General features: G+C 40.4%; 2 protein-coding genes across 2 annotated transcripts in view; one reads left to right on the top strand and one right to left on the bottom strand.

The window, feature by feature from the left end:
- The window catches only part of LOC411116 (nephrin), a 235,484-nt gene that overhangs the window by 32,731 nt on the left and 186,067 nt on the right, over nucleotides 1-16,686 (top strand). The window lies entirely within an intron of this gene.
- On the bottom strand, nucleotides 9,961-16,351 carry LOC406081 (glucose oxidase). The gene is given in 9 exon segments (NM_001011574.1): nucleotides 9,961-10,121; nucleotides 10,184-10,554; nucleotides 12,139-12,604; nucleotides 12,668-12,932; nucleotides 13,008-13,102; nucleotides 13,172-13,368; nucleotides 15,804-15,932; nucleotides 16,006-16,228; nucleotides 16,319-16,351. Coding segments are annotated over 9 exon segments (1,848 nt in total). The 5' UTR covers nucleotides 16,322-16,351; the 3' UTR covers nucleotides 9,961-10,022.

Here is a 16,686-nt window from a genome sequence, read left to right as displayed (position 1 = left end):
GGTAATTAATCGTGAAGCAAGTGAAACGAGTGGGAAAAAGCGTTTGTGAGGGAAAGGAAAGAGTATCGCGACGTTCAAACGATTGTACGCGTTATTGCGCGTCTTTCGCTAGGGAATTACGATTATCGCGGATGGGCTCGATCGATAAGGAAGGAAGAAGCGTGGCTTCTCGATTCGGTGTCAATTTGGATTTATCTATAAAATCTTGCAAAAACACGGGTATTCTGAATAGCAAAGGGGGAAGAGGGAATCCATAGAAAATCAAATTATAAACTTTGTCGATTAAATAACGGTGGTAAGAAACGATAGATGTTGAAGAGGGATTTCGAGAGAGAATAATTTAAATTAGACGGGATACGTTTCATAAACGGATATTGGATGTAATTAATCGCGAAGCGAGTGAAACGAATGAGAAAAAGCGTTTGCGAACGAATATCGCGATGTTCAAACGATTGTACGCGTGTTTCGCCTGAATTGGAATTACGATTATCGCGGATGGGCTCGATCGATAAGGAAGAAAGAAATTTACTTTCGGCGTCAATTCTTCGGTGTCTTGGAGAAACACGGGTATTCTGAATAGCAAGAGATGAAGGGGGGGATCCATAGAAAATCCGTAGATCGAATTATAAACCCTGTCGATTAAATAACGGTGGTAAGAGAAATGATAGATGTTGAAGAGGATCGAAGGAAAGTAGGGAAATAAAGGGCATTTAGATTGCTCCAATTACGCGCATTCTCCGCTAGATGGATAACCAACAACTGTAAAGCTGATCGGCGCCACCTCTTTGACGGATTATCGAAAATCGATTTGCCCGGTAGCCAATTAACCTCCAAGTCATTACCTGCTATAATTATACCGATACTAATCTCGAAACGCGTTTCAATTGATAATAATAACGATAATGGTAAGCGTAGGACGTTCACGTGCACACGCGAAGGTGGATCATCGCTCGCTATTTCACCACGTCCCCCTCCGCCGCGGCACTGTTATACCTCGCTTAAAAATGCATGCAATAACGCGGCTAATTTTCTGCACGCGTTGATTACCGACCGAGGCGAAACACGCCTCGTGAATCGCTTTTTCGCTGCTGCGCGATAAACCAAAAATCGTATACTTGCGCATACCGTGTATACGTCTCGTCGTATATGAAATCTTATAAATACCGACCGAGAAAGAGAGACAGACACTGTACGACTGTGATCGACTCGTACAGCGGCGAGAGCGTGGAAACGAAAAGGAGGGGGAAAGAAAATATTGGCACGTTAATGACGAGAGAGAATGCCTCGTTTGCGAGGAGGGGGGAGAGGATGGAGGCTACGCCGAGCGGAAGGAAAGTAAAGTTTAGCGAGGGGCGTACGCTACGCCTTTCGTTATACATATATATATATATATATATATATATATATGGAACGAGAAAAGTGGGTCGTTCGGAGTAGCGCTTATCGTTCGCAGTTAGTGGCTTGGAAGCGATGCCTGTTTCTTTTTTTCCTTTCCTTTTTCTCCTCCCCTCCCCTTCGTCCCAATTATGTTTGACAACAAGTTGTTGATCCTCGCAGAGGGCGTTGTCGAACTGGTCGGAAATTGATTAACGCCGTTTGCGGTGACGATCGTTGCGCGGGCAAAGTTGGCGGGAAAAACAACACGGCGGCGAGCCGCGTAACAATATATCGGAGCTCGTTACATAATTTTCACGTTCGATAATTAACGGCGCTCCAGTCACCGCGTCCCCCCGCCCCTTCGTTATAATTTTGCCAAGATTTCTCCCCGATTTCTCCGAACATTTTTCCATCGCGTTCACCCGTAACGATAATAATAATAATAATTTTACTCGGCGGAAAATGGCGCCGCTTAAAATACTTGTCTATTAATTCTCTCTCATCCATAGCTCGAAAATCTCTTTCGTTTCTCTCTCTATCTCGTTTCTCCCTCAGGATAGGAAAAAGTCAATCGAGCGATCCGACACGGTTGAAAAGAATTAATTCATAAATCAGGAGGGGATCGTAAATTGTGAACAGCCCTTCGCCTTCGAACGTAAAGGAGAATTTTAACAAAGAAGATTTTGTTAGAGAAACACGAGAGAGAGAGAGGATCTTTGAGGTTCGTCTAAAGAGCTTTCCGCCAATTTCCTCTGTCACTATCGCTTTGATTCGAATATTTAGTTAATTCAGCTCGACGCGTCGACCGATTCTCGACTTTTTCCACCTTTCGGATTGGGGGGGAGGGAAGAGGATTTACTCAATTATATTTAATTATATTTTATACATATATATATATATATGTTTGAATAATGCTCGAGTATAAATGGTAGATCGTAAGAGGATCGTATTACAACCGGAATATTCGAGAATTTCGAAGTAGAATCCGTTGAAACGGAAACATTTTCGCAAATTCTCCTCCTCTTAATTTCAACGATTTTCAACGGCGGCCCTCCACCATCCCCTCCCCCCCGATAATCCTCGTAAGTTTTGCAACGGATAACGGTGCCAACGCCATTTATTTATTTTATCAACTTATTATTTCGACCCTCTTCTTTCTTATTTCTCTCGAAATCGTCGCGATTCCATTTAAAATCCTCGTCGTCGAAAATCGAAAATGGAATGGAAAAATGCCTTCCAGAGGAGGAAGAAAAATTCGCGAAAGAAGAAAGGGGTCATTGGTCAGATTGGATTAGGTCAGGGAGACGAGAGGTTCGAGCTCATCGGAGGATATTTCTCTATCGCGAGTTGCGCCCCGACTGTTTTTCTTCTCGAGTGGGTATTCGCGGCCAAGAATACTCCGCGCAAACGAGGACCACTTTCAGCGAGGAGCGCGATTATTCCCCGTGTATTTTGCAAACAGGGGATGCAACCTTCGAGCGAATTAAACCAGAGACTTTTCTCGCTCTAAATCGATCATATTTAATCGATCGTTGCAAGAAAAATTCATTTCGTTTTCAAGATATCTAAAACAAGGTAGAGTCGTTTTTATTATTAATAAATATTCAGTAGTGAATTTTGTTGAAAAGATTTGATCATTGCAAGAAAAAAAAAGAATTGGAATTCATTTCGTTTTCAAGATACTTAAAACTTAAGGTAGAGTCGTTTTTATTATTAATAAATATTCAGTAGTGAATTTTGTTGAAAAGATTAAATTTATTATTATGTGAAATTGAAATTTATATTACTATTACACCTAGTTTGTTTGATCATTGCAAGAAAAAAAAAAAGAGTTGGAATTCATTTCGTTTTCAAGATACCTAAAACAAAATAGAATTGTTTTTATTATTAATAAATATTCAGTAGTGAATTTTAAAAAGATTAAATTTATTATTATGTGAAATTGAAATTTATATTACTATTACACCTAGTTTGTTTGATCATTGCAAGAAAAAAAAAAACAGTTGGAATTCATTTTGTTTTCAAGAAAACAAGGTAGAATTGTTTTTATTATTAATAAATATTCAGTAATGAATTTTGTTAATAAATTAAATTTATTATTATGTGAAATTGAAATTTATATTACTATTACACCTAGTTTGTTTAATCATTGCAAGAAAAAAAAAGAGTTGGAATTCATTTTTCAAGATACCTAAAACAAGGTAGAATTGTTTTTATTATTAATAAATATTCAGTAGTGAATTTTAAAAAGATTAAATTTATTATTATGTGAAATTGAAATTTATATTACTATTACACCTAGTTTGTTTGATCATTTCAAGAAAAAAAAAGAGTTGGAATTCATTTCGTTTTCAAGATACTTAAAATTTAAGGTAGAGTTGTTTTTATTATTAATAAATATTCAGTAGTGAATTTTGTTAAAAAGATTAAATTTATTATTATGTGAAATTGAAATTTATATTACTATTACACCTAGTTTGTTTGATCATTGCAAGAAAAAAAAAGAGTTGGAATTCATTTTGTTTTCAAGAAAACAAGGTAGAATTGTTTTTATTATTAATAAATATTCAGTGAATTTTGTTAATAAATTAAATTTATTATTATGTGAAATTGAAATTTATATTACTATTACACCTAGTTTGTTTGATCATTGCAAGAAAAAAAAAGAGTTGGAATTCATTTTTCAAGATACCTAAAACAAGGTAGAATCGTTTTTATTATTAATAGATATTCAGTAGTGAATTTTGTTAAAAAGATTAAATTTATTATTATGCGAAATTGAAATTTATATTACTATTACACCTAGTTTGTTTGATCATTGCAAGAAAAAAAAAGAGTTGGAATTCATTTCGTTTTCAAGAAAACAAGGTAGAATTGTTTTTATTATTAATAAATGTTCAGTAGTGAATTTTGTTAAAAAGATTAAATTTATTATTATGTGAAATTGAAATTTATATTACTATTATATTAATTTATATAAATATATTACTATAAATTTATTATTATATACTATAATATATTATAATAAATTTATATTACTATTACTATATTATAAATTTACATTACCTAGTTTGTTTGGAATATGCGAATAAAAAGTATGATTTAATACGAGGAAATTGAAAATTGACGGATAAAATGATACAAAATCTTAGAAGATCTTTAATTGAAAAATATGGATGAAATGAAATTTTATGATTATTAAAGTTTGAACCCGAAGCAGCGGAATAAACGAAGAAAATCGGTACAGATAAAGATGGATGCGATCGTTGAAAAAAAGGGCGGCAGAAAGTGGCGAGCGCGCGATTAATCATAGTCGATTCGCGCACGAGACGAGACGAGACGAGGCCCCTCTTTCGAGGATCGACAGCGTCCGACACTCGTCGCCGCCCACTCGAACGCGGTGGTCGAGAATAGGCCGCGTCATCGATGGCTTTTGTTCTAATGAAAAAAAAGGATGAGGAAGGGAGAAAAAGCGAATCAATATTGACGCGGAGACGCGACAGTTAACCGCGTTACGCGTAACAGCTGACTCGATTGCCGAGCTTTTTACCCCGCGATACCTGAAACTGACAACGATCGATACTCTCTCGTTTCGAGGCTGGCCGCCCATCGAAGCGACGCGCCGCTCGTTTTGGCATCGATGCCTCCCCCCTCTCCCACTCCCACTCCCGCGCCCACTCCCGTCACGGAGCCAAAGAACCGGATCACTGTCCGGATTAAAATGCCGCGCTTCCTCCGCGCTTTCAAACCTGACCCGAGCCGTCATGTTTCCGACTAATAAACGACGCGCAATGTCCATCCAACGGTTTAAAAAAGGGACGAAAGGACGATGAGAAAGGAATAGAATCGTTCTTTCTTCCTTCTTTGTCCAAAAGTAGAGACTCGACCCGATCGAAACGAGTTCCAATTATTTCCTCGAAGATTCGGTGAAGATGAAGAGTTCTTGGAATTTTATTATCCAATTTTTCAATAATATTAATAAGATTATATTTGTTATATACGTTTAAATAAAGAGATTTTGTTTGAACGAAATATTTATTCGTTTAATTCAACAAAGTTTAATTTTTTACCAATAGTTTTAGATTATAATATTTTTTTAGATATATACAGATATATACATTTATACATATATATATACATATATACATACATGATATATACATTTTTTAGATATATACATTTTAGATATATAATTTTTTTAGATATATACAGATTTAAGGGAATTAAAAATGGATCGTTTTTATTTTCAATTTCTATATATATATATTAATTTTAAGGCCAATTCTTATTGTAATTTATCGTATAAAAATAAAATTATTTATTTCAGGAATAGTAACCATTTTATTAAATCGATCAGGAAATCGGTAATAATAATCGACCATCGACGCTCGGTGTTGGCCCGAATGACGCGCCATTGTGGACGACCACCCATAGATATAGCGAGGAGGAGGAGGGGGGAGAGAGTGGCGAGTTGAACTCGCTATCTCGCGTAGGATGTTGGTGGCAGCGTGGTGCTGACTACACCGGTGGATTTAACAAGCGATGTTATCTGGTCGGATGAATGCCTTGCCCTCTTCGACCGATAACATCTCGGCCCCGGCGAGAACTTTAAAGAGTGGAGGGTTTTTCTCACGCGTGGAATTTTTTGAAAAACGTCTCGAAATGGAAATGGAGAGAGAGAGAGAGAGACGAGGATATATATCGACGAGGGATATCATTGGAGGAGGGGAAAGCAATTTCGTTGTACAATAAAATTTTCGAGGGAATTTCTCAAACTCGACTTGTGCGAAGGTTGGAAATCGGGGTCGTAAAGAGGGATGAAACGGAGTCAAGTATTTCACGGGTCGACCGTTTGTTTCTAGAACAAAGAGAGGCTGAAAAGCCCTGGCCAACATCATTCCGAGACAGCGTAGGAAACACCCAGGCTCCCGATGAATAACGACATTACTCGTCCCCGTTACTTTTATCATTTCTCTCCCCCCTCCTTTCTCTTTCTGTTCTTCTCTTCCTTTCTAAATACGCGCGTACACCGAGCAAATTTCTCACAGGGTTGAAGAGTACGTTAACCAAGCCACATTAATCTCGCCGCCGCCCCCTCAAGTCTCTCTCTCTCTCGTTTCGGGGTGTATCCACGTGCCTGGACGGGTGGAGGACGGTAATTAAAGCGTGAATAAATAAAACTGCGGGCGCGAATCCCGCGGAAAAAAAAAGGAAAAGACGCGAGGCCGTTGAACGAAGATGAGAGAAAGAGGGGAAATCTCTCTCTCTCTCTCTTTCTTCGAGGATAATTTTCCTTTTCCTCTCGAAAACACAATGGATCTATCTGCTCCCTCGAATATTCAAAAAATAGGTAAAGGAATAACGATGGGCAAGTTTACACGACGATGTCGTTTCGAAAAGGAAGGGATCGAAAAAGTTTCGCTTTTATAGCCAGGGAAGAGGTAAAGCGATCCGACACGGTTCCGCGTAAACGAGCCCGACAACTGTGCTTCCCTAGCCAAACGCGAAACGAGATGGATGCGCGAGAGACAGAGAGAGAGAGAGAGAGAGAGAGAGAGAGGCGAGGTAAGATATTAGGCCGATTCACTTACTCTCATGAATATGTATCCCCCCTGTGTAGCGAGTCCGTAGACTTCCGCTCGGCAATCATTATTCTTAATAACCGCCATTACGGCCGCCGTGCCGTGAGGATTTTTCAACGGTTGGATGCAACGTGACAGCGCAAAACGACGATAATAAAATTATGCGGCGTACGATGGAAACTCGACTCTTGCCAGGAGGAGGGAAAAAATAACACCATTCGAGAAAAAAGACCAACGGATCCTTTCCTCCTGATCTCCCTTTTGTCGTGCCTCTCTTTCTTCGAGACAAAGACGATTTTTTTGCCTCGATGATAGATGGATGGATCGTCATTACCTCGCTCGCTTTTTCCCTCCCTCCATCCTTCCATTTAAACGGAATACACGTAGCGTATACAGAGAGAGAGAGGCGCTTAAAGGATTTGCAGGCGTAACAACGAGATCGGTAATCCACGCGTTGGACCACGGATTCGTCTCTCACGCTTGTTCCTCTCCCTACCACGTTCGTGGTTTTCGCGAACACGAGCGCCGCGGCACAATATTTACGGGCTTGCTTATATCCTTCTCCCACTCCTCTCCTAGCTTACGCGCGTTTGCATTATCGACGCATGGTAAGAACGCGCGCCCTCCCCCCACTCCTTCTCTTTCTCCGTTACAGCCGAACAATTTCAAGACAGCGCGGTCTGCGGTCGCCGCTTCGTATCGGGTTGTTCGCTCGCGAAAAGGGAAGGGAAGAAGAAGCTTCGCACGTTCCGCAACGAGGTTAATTACCTATCGCGTTTTACCATCCGCTCCGCTTGGGAATACTAAAAAAAAACGAGCGCGCACGCACACAGACACCTGCATTCAAACCTATTTCCCTTCCCTCCCTTTCTTCTTTCACCGCGCTCCTTTTGTGCGCCCCTTCCTATCGCGGTTTTTAATAATCCGCTTGTATTACCTCTCCCCCCCCAAGTGTACTCTCCACCTCCCCCTTCGCGGCGCTTTTTCAACCGAGGAGAGACGAGATGAAATCGAGCTTCGTTCTCGACTTACGTTACGCCGTGAATGGGAGAGAGACGGAGAGAGAGAGAAAGGGAGACGCAACGACGAATTAGCCACCGATACGGTGCTGTACGGCGGGAAGTCGTCGTCGCAGGCGCGCACGCGCAACGTGAATCGGGAACGAATCTTTCGCTCGGATGGAGGGACGAAGGAAACGACAAACGGTGTTTAAATCTCTCGTTTGTTCGAATTGCAAAGCGCATTTGCGCGTCGCGTCGCACCTATTCTATATCCGCAACCGCAATTACTCGAGATGACTCGAGTCGGAGACAACGGCGAAGCCGAGGTGTGGATCTCTGGGGAAGGGAGGGGAGAAAGAAGGGAAGAAAGGAAAAAGGAGGAGGGGAGTTCCGCCTGTTCATCGTCCCGCTGCGTACGCTTCTCTTTAACCGGGTGTTTCCTCCCTACTCCTCTTCCTTTCCTTTTGTCCACTCGCTCGCGCGAGAGTAACGAGCGCCTGCTTGCTCTTCGGATAAGGTAGAAAGAGAGAGAGAGGAGATGGTACTCGGCCGGTAAACAAACTGGATGCATTACGTATCGCCGCGCTACGCGACAAAGCGCATTATGCGCGTTCTGGAAAGAGCCAGAATGAGCCTCGTGATTCGACGGATTACCATCGCGCGTGACGTCACCGCCTCTTGAAAACCGACCTCGTTCAAACAAACCCTCGTCTCTTGGATATTCCTCCCGTACGAAACGTTTCTCCATTGGGCATTTTCTTCTCGCACGCGAGAGAGAGATAGGTAGATAGAGGGAGCTCGATCTTACGTACGATGCGATACGCTCGTTATTATTTCTCCAATTACGGCTGGATTCCTGTGGATTTTGGCGCGGGAGAGGAAGAGGGGGGGCGCTTCGAGTCGTCGAGAGAGAGGCGCGCCATCCCACCATGAATTCATTCGCACCCTCATGAAATTCAAAGCAGTCAGTTACAGCGGCGCGGGGGGAGGGCGGACGAACAGCGTCGCGGGTTGTGTACGACACGGTCCAAACCCATCCATATAACGTTCCTAGATGTTCGATGTTTTATTTATAATTTGTTTATATCATCATCCGTTCAACCTTTCGTCTTCCTCTCTCTTCAATTTGTTCGGGAAACGGAATCTGCTTCTCGACAATTCTCTCTTTCTCTTTTTTTTTTTATTTTTTCAAACCACTTGTATTTCTCGGCTCGAATCGATTCCGATTCGATCGAAATATTAAATTGATCGAATTTTTCACGAAATTTCCTCTCGATTCTGATTGAATTTAATATATATATATATATATATGTATTCGTGGAAATAATTTTGCGGAAACGTAAGAAGGCGACGGATCGAAATTGCTCGTTCAATTTTTCGTTTTTTTAATGGACGAAAAATTGCATTATACGCAACTTTCCTCCCCGGAAACTCGCGTACATTTTCACAGGCTTGATTAAATTTCGTATTCGATTTATGGGGGTGCCGAGTTTCCCGGAGATTGGCGGAACTTGGCCCGATCAATGGAAAGTCTCAAGCCCCGTTTCGACGCTAAACGTTAAAAAATATCCTTCCAAGAGTTCTCGTAACGCTCTCCTCCAAAATAATTCGCGAAGAAAATTAGAAGAAACGACTCGAGAGAAAGAAACGAAACTGTGTAACATGATAAAACGAGTCGTGATCTGAGTCGAACTGTTTCGCAATCCGCGACATTGGATTTGCCTTCCATTTTCTTAGTGAAAGTATGTAGCGTTTAAGGCCACTGCGACCCAAGGATGAATGCACCCATATTTCTCTCCGTGTTTCAGAAGCCATTTCCTTCCCTTCGATCGAAACGCAAGCTGATCCTTGTTATAATTTTAATTAAACGTTTTATTGCCCTTTCCTTAAAATTAATTTCTCCTTCGATGCACGTAAAATGAATCTTTTCGAGCTTTCAACTTTTTTTTCAATTCTAAATTTTAAAAATTTGCAAAGGAAGAGAGATAATACCCACGTTTCAGAATAATTATATATATATACGTAGCTTTAAAACACGAGTACAGTTAACTCCAACAAATGATTACAGTAATTGAAGTAATTCTCCCCAATCCTCCTTGATAAAGTCTGCAGCCCTCTCGCCGACCATATTGACAGAGGCGACAGGATTACCCGAGATCACCTGATGGAACGAGAATATCAATTACCCAAAATCATCCAAAGAAGAAGAGAATGAATACGTACCTGCGGCTGAACGGAGGCGTCTGCCACTCTCAGTCCCCTGATGCCGTGCACCTTGAGCCGGGGAGAGACGACCGCCATAGGATCGTAACTGGGTCCCATCTTCGCCGTGCCGGTCTGATGATTTTCCGCCCTCGTGTTGTACTGTATCACGCAGTTCCAGTAATCGTCGCTGTCCTCGACGAACTCGTCGCATTGCTTCAGTTCGATCTTTTGAAACTCGACCCCCAGATCCCTCATGACGGTAGTGTTCACCAATTTTTGCACGACTCGGATCGCCTGTATCATGACGCTGCGGTCGTGCTCGGTGGCCAGATCGTTGCTCCAGATGACGGGCGGGTCGAGGGGGTCTTTGCTGTTCAACGTGATGCGACCTGTTCATAATATTCCATGTATATAGTTATTCCAAATTCCAAATTTTAAATTTTAAATTCCAAATTTCCATAATATAGTTATTCCAAATTCCAAATTCTAAATTCCAAATTCTAAATTCTAAATTCTAAATTCCGAATTCCAAATTCCAAATTCCAAATTCTAAATTCTAAATTCCAAATTTCCATAATATAGTTATTCCAAATTCTAAATTCCAAATTCTAAATTTCAAATTTCGATAATATAGTTATTCCAAATTCCAAATTCTAAATTCTAAATTTCAAATTTCCATAATATAGTTATTCCAAATTCCAAATTCTAAAATCTAAATTCCATAATATAGTTATTCCAAATTCCAAATTCTAAATTTTAAATTCTAAATTTCCATAGTATAGTTATTCCAAATTCCAAATTCCAAATTCCAAATTCTAAATTCCGAATTCCAAATTCTAAATTCTAAATTCCAAATTCCAAATTTTAAATTTTAAATTCCAAATTTTCATAATATAGTTATTCCAAATTCTAAATTCTAAATTCCAAATTGGCTTGCAAATTGCCATAATATATTTATTCCAAATTCCAAATTCTAAATTCTAAATTCTAAATTCTGAATTCCAAATTCCAAATTCCAAATTCTAAATTCTAAATTCCAAATTCCAAATTCTAAATTCTAAATTCCAAATTTCCATAATATAGTTATTCCAAATTTCCATAATATAGTTATTCCAAATTCCAAATTCTAAATTCTAAATTCCAAATTTCCATAATATAGTTATTCCAAATTCTAAATTCTAAATTCTAAATTCCAAATTCCAAATTCTAAATTCTAAATTCCAAATTCCAAATTCTAAATTCTAAATTTCAAATTTCCATAGTATAGTTATTCCAAATTCCAAATTCTAAATTCTAAATTCCATATTTCCATAGTATAGTTATTCCAAATTCTAAATTCTAAATTCCAAATTTCCATAGTATAGTTATTCCAAATTCGAAATTCCAAATTCTAAATTCTGAATTCCAAATTCTAAATTCTAAATTCCAAATTCCAAATTCCAAATTCTAAATTCCAAATTTCAAATTCCAAATTCTAAATTCCAAATTCCAAATTCTAAATTCCAAATTTCCATAATATAGTTATTCCAAATTCCAAATTCTAAATTCTAAATTCCAAATTCCAAATTCTAAATTCTAAATTCTAAATTCCATAATATAGTTATTCCAAATTCCAAATTCTAAATTCTAAATTCCATAATATAGTTATTCCAAATTCCAAATTCTAAATTCCAAATTTCCATAATATAGTTATTCCAAATTCCAAATTCTAAATTCTAAATTCCAAATTTCTATAGTATAGTTATTCCAAATTCTAAATTCCAAATTCCAAATTTCCATAATATAGTTATACGATAATTATCATTACAATTTCAACGTTAACTATTATTATATTATTTTAGACTTATTTTTATTAAAAATTATAATATTGAAATTATTTGTTTTCCTTCGTTAAAAATTTTATGCAATCGTTGGTCAATGATTAAAAAAAAGAAAGACAAGAAGAGAAAGAGATTAAAAAATTTCTTCCCAACCTTTGCTCGTCGGCTGAACGTTCAACGCGGACATTCTCACCGCCTGTTTGTCGTGGGCCGATAGATCTGCGATCTTCAATTTTGGCTTGCAAATTGCCTGGTAACCGGCGAAGAATATCTGTATGTCGGGGTCGTCGGGGGTGGTGAGATTCGAGTGCCATATACCGGTCACCTGAGCCAACCCGGTGCTGGATAGAGGGCCCGTCTGATTGTACAGGTACTGGTCGACGTTGGTCTGGTTGAAGGTCGGGTAAAAGTCCTCGTTCAACGAGAAATCCATGCCGAACGATTGGTGATTGTGAAGGTTCTCGCCAACTCCAGGCAGATCAACCACCACCGGGATTCCCAGGGATCGAAGGTGTTCCTTCGGCCCTATGCCCGACAACATGAGCAGTTGAGGAGTGTTCACCGAGCCTGCGGACAGGATCACCTCCCGTCTCGCGAATATGATCCTCCTCCTCCCGTTCTGGGGAAGAAAAATCGTATGTCAAAATCGAAAGTCGAGAAGAATCGAACGGATGTTCCTTACGATCAACACGTTCACGCCCGTCGCCCTCTTGTTCAACGTTCTCACTTTCGTCACGGTCGCGTTCACTATCACGTGGAGGTTACTTCGGTTCTCGAACGGCGTGATGAACGCTCTCGCGCTGCTCAAACGCACGCCGTTCCTGCTTATCGTCTGCGCCACCGTGAAACCGTTTATCCGATCCCCCGACAAGTCCTCCGAAACGCCGAAACCCGCCTCCTCCGCCGCTTTCAGGATCTTCCAAGCGAAAGGTGGCTGGTATGGGAACCTGTCCAACATTTCTTATTACTTAAAATAATTGTATATAATTGTTGTTAAGTCTGAGACACTTTTGTTTCTTCACCTTTCCACGTTCATCAGTCCACCGCTTCGATGGTACTTTGTCCCGACTCTGCTCAGCTCGGTGTTGTTCTCCGATTTCAGGTAATACGGCATAACCTGAAATTCGCAAGTATTGTAAGGTGAAGAAATTCTATATATTAGAAGTTTAGGGATTTGAAGTCGTACCTCGTCCCAGCTCCAGCCAAAGGCGCCCTGCTGGACCCATCTCTCGTAATCCTTGCGATGGCCACGGTGGTACGCCATGCCGTGGTGAAGGGTCGTTCCCCCGAGATTCTTGCCTCGAGGCCAGTAGCAACTGCCGCCAGTGCTTAGGCAGGCGTGCGACTCGTTCGTAGTGTAATACTTCCAGTCCAGATCCCCGCCTGTTTTGTTCAAACGTTAAATATTGGATTGGCAACTAAATAATTGCGGATTTCACTCATAGATGGCTTCAGTTGAATTTTTAGATTTGCTGGGGTAGTCCAAATGTAAAACACATTTTGTTATTCGACAGTTGGCAATTCAGCTGTCAATCGGCCACCAGTTTTCCCGAGGATATCTTCCCCGATATCTTCCCCGATATCCCTTTAACGTTGTCCAACATCCAAAAGGGAAAAGGGGTAAGGCAAAGATAATTCTCTCCATCTTTCGTTAATTTTCCTTACCTCATAAAGAGTGACGCTCTTTTCTCGATTCTCAATTTTTTCGAAAACGCATGAAATACGTTTTAGAAAATTTAACCGTTCAGATGAGAGGAAGAAAGAAAAGGAGAAGGGAGGCTTGAACAAAAGGCTTTCTCGTTTGACAGGGTATAAAAGGGAAGATGGCTAGGAATTCTCGATGACTCGCTTTCATCTTTCCACGTTGACTCGAGCAAGGGAACTTTCGACTACTCTGGTCCTCTTAGCTCGGAACAACGTTGATTAGCCTTTATTCGAATTTCGTGAATTTAACCCGTGCTTCCTATTCGAATATATTGGGTTGGCAACTAAGTAATTGCGGATTTCACTCATAGATGGCTTCAGTTGAATTTTTAGGTTTGCTGGCGTAGTCCAAATGTAAAACACATTTTGTTATTCGACAGTTGGCAATTCAGCTGTCAATCGGCCACCAATTTTCCCGAGGATATCTTCCCCGATATCTTCCCCGATATCCCTTTAACGTTGTCCAACATCCAAAAGGGAAAAGGGGTAAGGCAAAGATAATTCTCTCCATCTTTCGTTAATTTTCCTTACCTCATAAAGAGTGACGCTCTTTTCTCGATTCTCAATTTTTTCGAAAACGCATGAAATACGTTTTAGAAAATTTAACCGTTCAGATGAGAGGAAGAAAGAAAAGGAGAAGGGAGGCTTGAACAAAAGGCTTTCTCGTTTGACAGGCTAGAAATTCTCGATGACTCGCTTTCATCTTTCCACGTTGACTCGAGCAAGGGAACTTTCGACTACTCTGGTCCTCTTAGCTCGGAACAACGTTGATTAGCCATTATTCGAATTTCGTGAATTTAACCCGTGTTTCCTATTCGAATATATTGGGTTGGCAACTAAGTAATTGCGGATTTCACTCATAGATGGCTTCAGTTGAATTTTTAGGTTTGCTGGCGTAGTCCAAATGTAAAACACATTTTGTTATTCGATAGTTGGCAATTCAATCGGTAAAAAAAGTTTTTCGATCGGTTGCGTAGTTTTCGTTGAAAAATGGAAAATCAAAAGGAACATTATCGTCGTATTTTGCTTTTTTATTTCCGCAAAGGGAAAAACGCGTCGCAAGCTCACGAAAAGTTACGCGCTGTTTATGGCGATGAAGCCTTAAAAGAACGGCAGTGTCAAAATTGGTTTGACAAACGAAGACGAAAAACGCTCTGGTCGTCCAGTTGAAGTCGACGTCGATCTAATCAAAGCGATAATCGATTCGGATCGTCACGGTACAACTCGTGAGATTGCGGAGAAGCTTCATGTATCGCGTACACGCATTGAAAACCGCTTAAAACAACTTGGCTATGTTGAAAAACTCGATACATGGGTTCCTCACGAACTGAAAGAAAAGCGTTTAACGCAACGCATTAACAGCTGCGATTTGCTAAAGAAACGTAATGAAAATGATCCATTTTTAAAACGATCGATAACTGGCGATGAAAAATGGGTTGTTTACGACAATATCGAGCGGAAAAGATGGTGGAGCAGGCCACGTGAACCAGCTCGAACAACATCAAAAGCTGGTATTCGTCGAAAGAAGGTTTTGTTATCAGTTTGGTGGGATTACGAAGGAATTGTCTATTTTGAACTCTTACCACCCAACCGAACGATCAATTCTGTCGTCTACGTTGAACAACTAACGAAATTAAACGATGCAGTTGAAGAAAAGCGGCCCGAATCGACAAATCGAAAAGGTGTTGTATTCCATCATGACTTTGGTCACTCGGCAAAAATTATTGGAGCTTGGTTGGGATGTTTTGTCACATCTGACTATCTGATTACTTTTTGTTTCGATCTTTACAAAACTCCTCGAATGGTAAAAATTTCAATAACGATGATGATATCGAATCGTAGCTGATTCAGTGTTTTGCTAATAAAAACCACAAGTTTTACGAACGTGGGATTACGATGCTGCCTGAAAGATGGCAAAAGGTGATTGATCAAAATGGGCAACACATTGTAAAATTGAAAAAATTGTCTTTGATTTTCTAAAAAAAATCCGCAATTACTTAGTTGCCAACCCAATATTTTCTCTTTTCTTTACGAGTGAATCAATCAGTGAATTACCGAGATAAAGCTGAAGGCTTTTTCTCTTTTCTTTACGAGTAAATTAATCAGTGAATTACCTAGATAAAGCTGAAGGTTGCTAGGTATCTCGGCGCCGGCCGGCTCGTCCGGGCCTGCCTCCAGAAGCAGAACCTTCCAATTCGAAACCTCGCTCAGCCTTCCAGCGACCACCGCCCCCGCGGCTCCGCCTGCGTTTATTTAAATCGTCGACTCTCTCTCTCGTTTCGAAGATTTAAAAATTATTTTCTGAACTCAACTCACCGCCGACCACGATGAAGTCGTAGCTGAGGTCGGGTATCCTCGAGGAGTGGACGCGCTGGCACGGCTCGCCGATCACCGGGCTCGTGGCAACGAAGAAGTTGAGGAGGGCGAGGAACAGCTCGCCGTTGCTCGCCGAGCACACGTCGGTCAGCTGCGGCCCGCCAAGGAACGGCGACGTGCACTGCAGCGGGGATACGTTGTTGTACATCGAGTTTAAGTTCGCCTGAAATTCGAACGATCAGATTCGTCTCGTCTTCTCTTCTTTCTTTTGAAAATTGGAAATTGTATTAAAAATTGTATTAATTCGAGGTACCATGTCGAGTTACGCTCAGAGAATGAAAACCGGGCACGGCGGGCCTTGGTCTGATGAGGCGAGGTCCGGCGGTGTTCTTTTTATAGCCTCTTTTTTCCCCAACGATTGATGATGAGCAGCGCGATACAAAAAGCGATAAAAATGTTTTGAAAAAAAACGGACGCGTTTTAATAAATTATACGTCGCGGAATACTTTTGTTGTTGCAAAAGTTTGGGGGAAGGGAAAAAAAAAATCATGTTCGCTATCTGACGTATTGATGGATTATTGGTCGAATTGGTCGAAAGGGAATGATCGATCGACCGGTAAATCGTCGGGCAATATTTCATCGAACGTGACATTCCCATTTCGAGTTAATTATTAAATACGC

The sequence above is a fragment of the Apis mellifera genome, linkage group LG5, assembly GCF_003254395.2.
Source record: "Apis mellifera strain DH4 linkage group LG5, Amel_HAv3.1, whole genome shotgun sequence".
NCBI lineage: Eukaryota > Metazoa > Arthropoda > Insecta > Hymenoptera > Apidae > Apis > Apis mellifera.
Note: the sequence above shows the minus strand (reverse complement) of the source record. Positions and strands in the feature narration are given on the sequence as shown.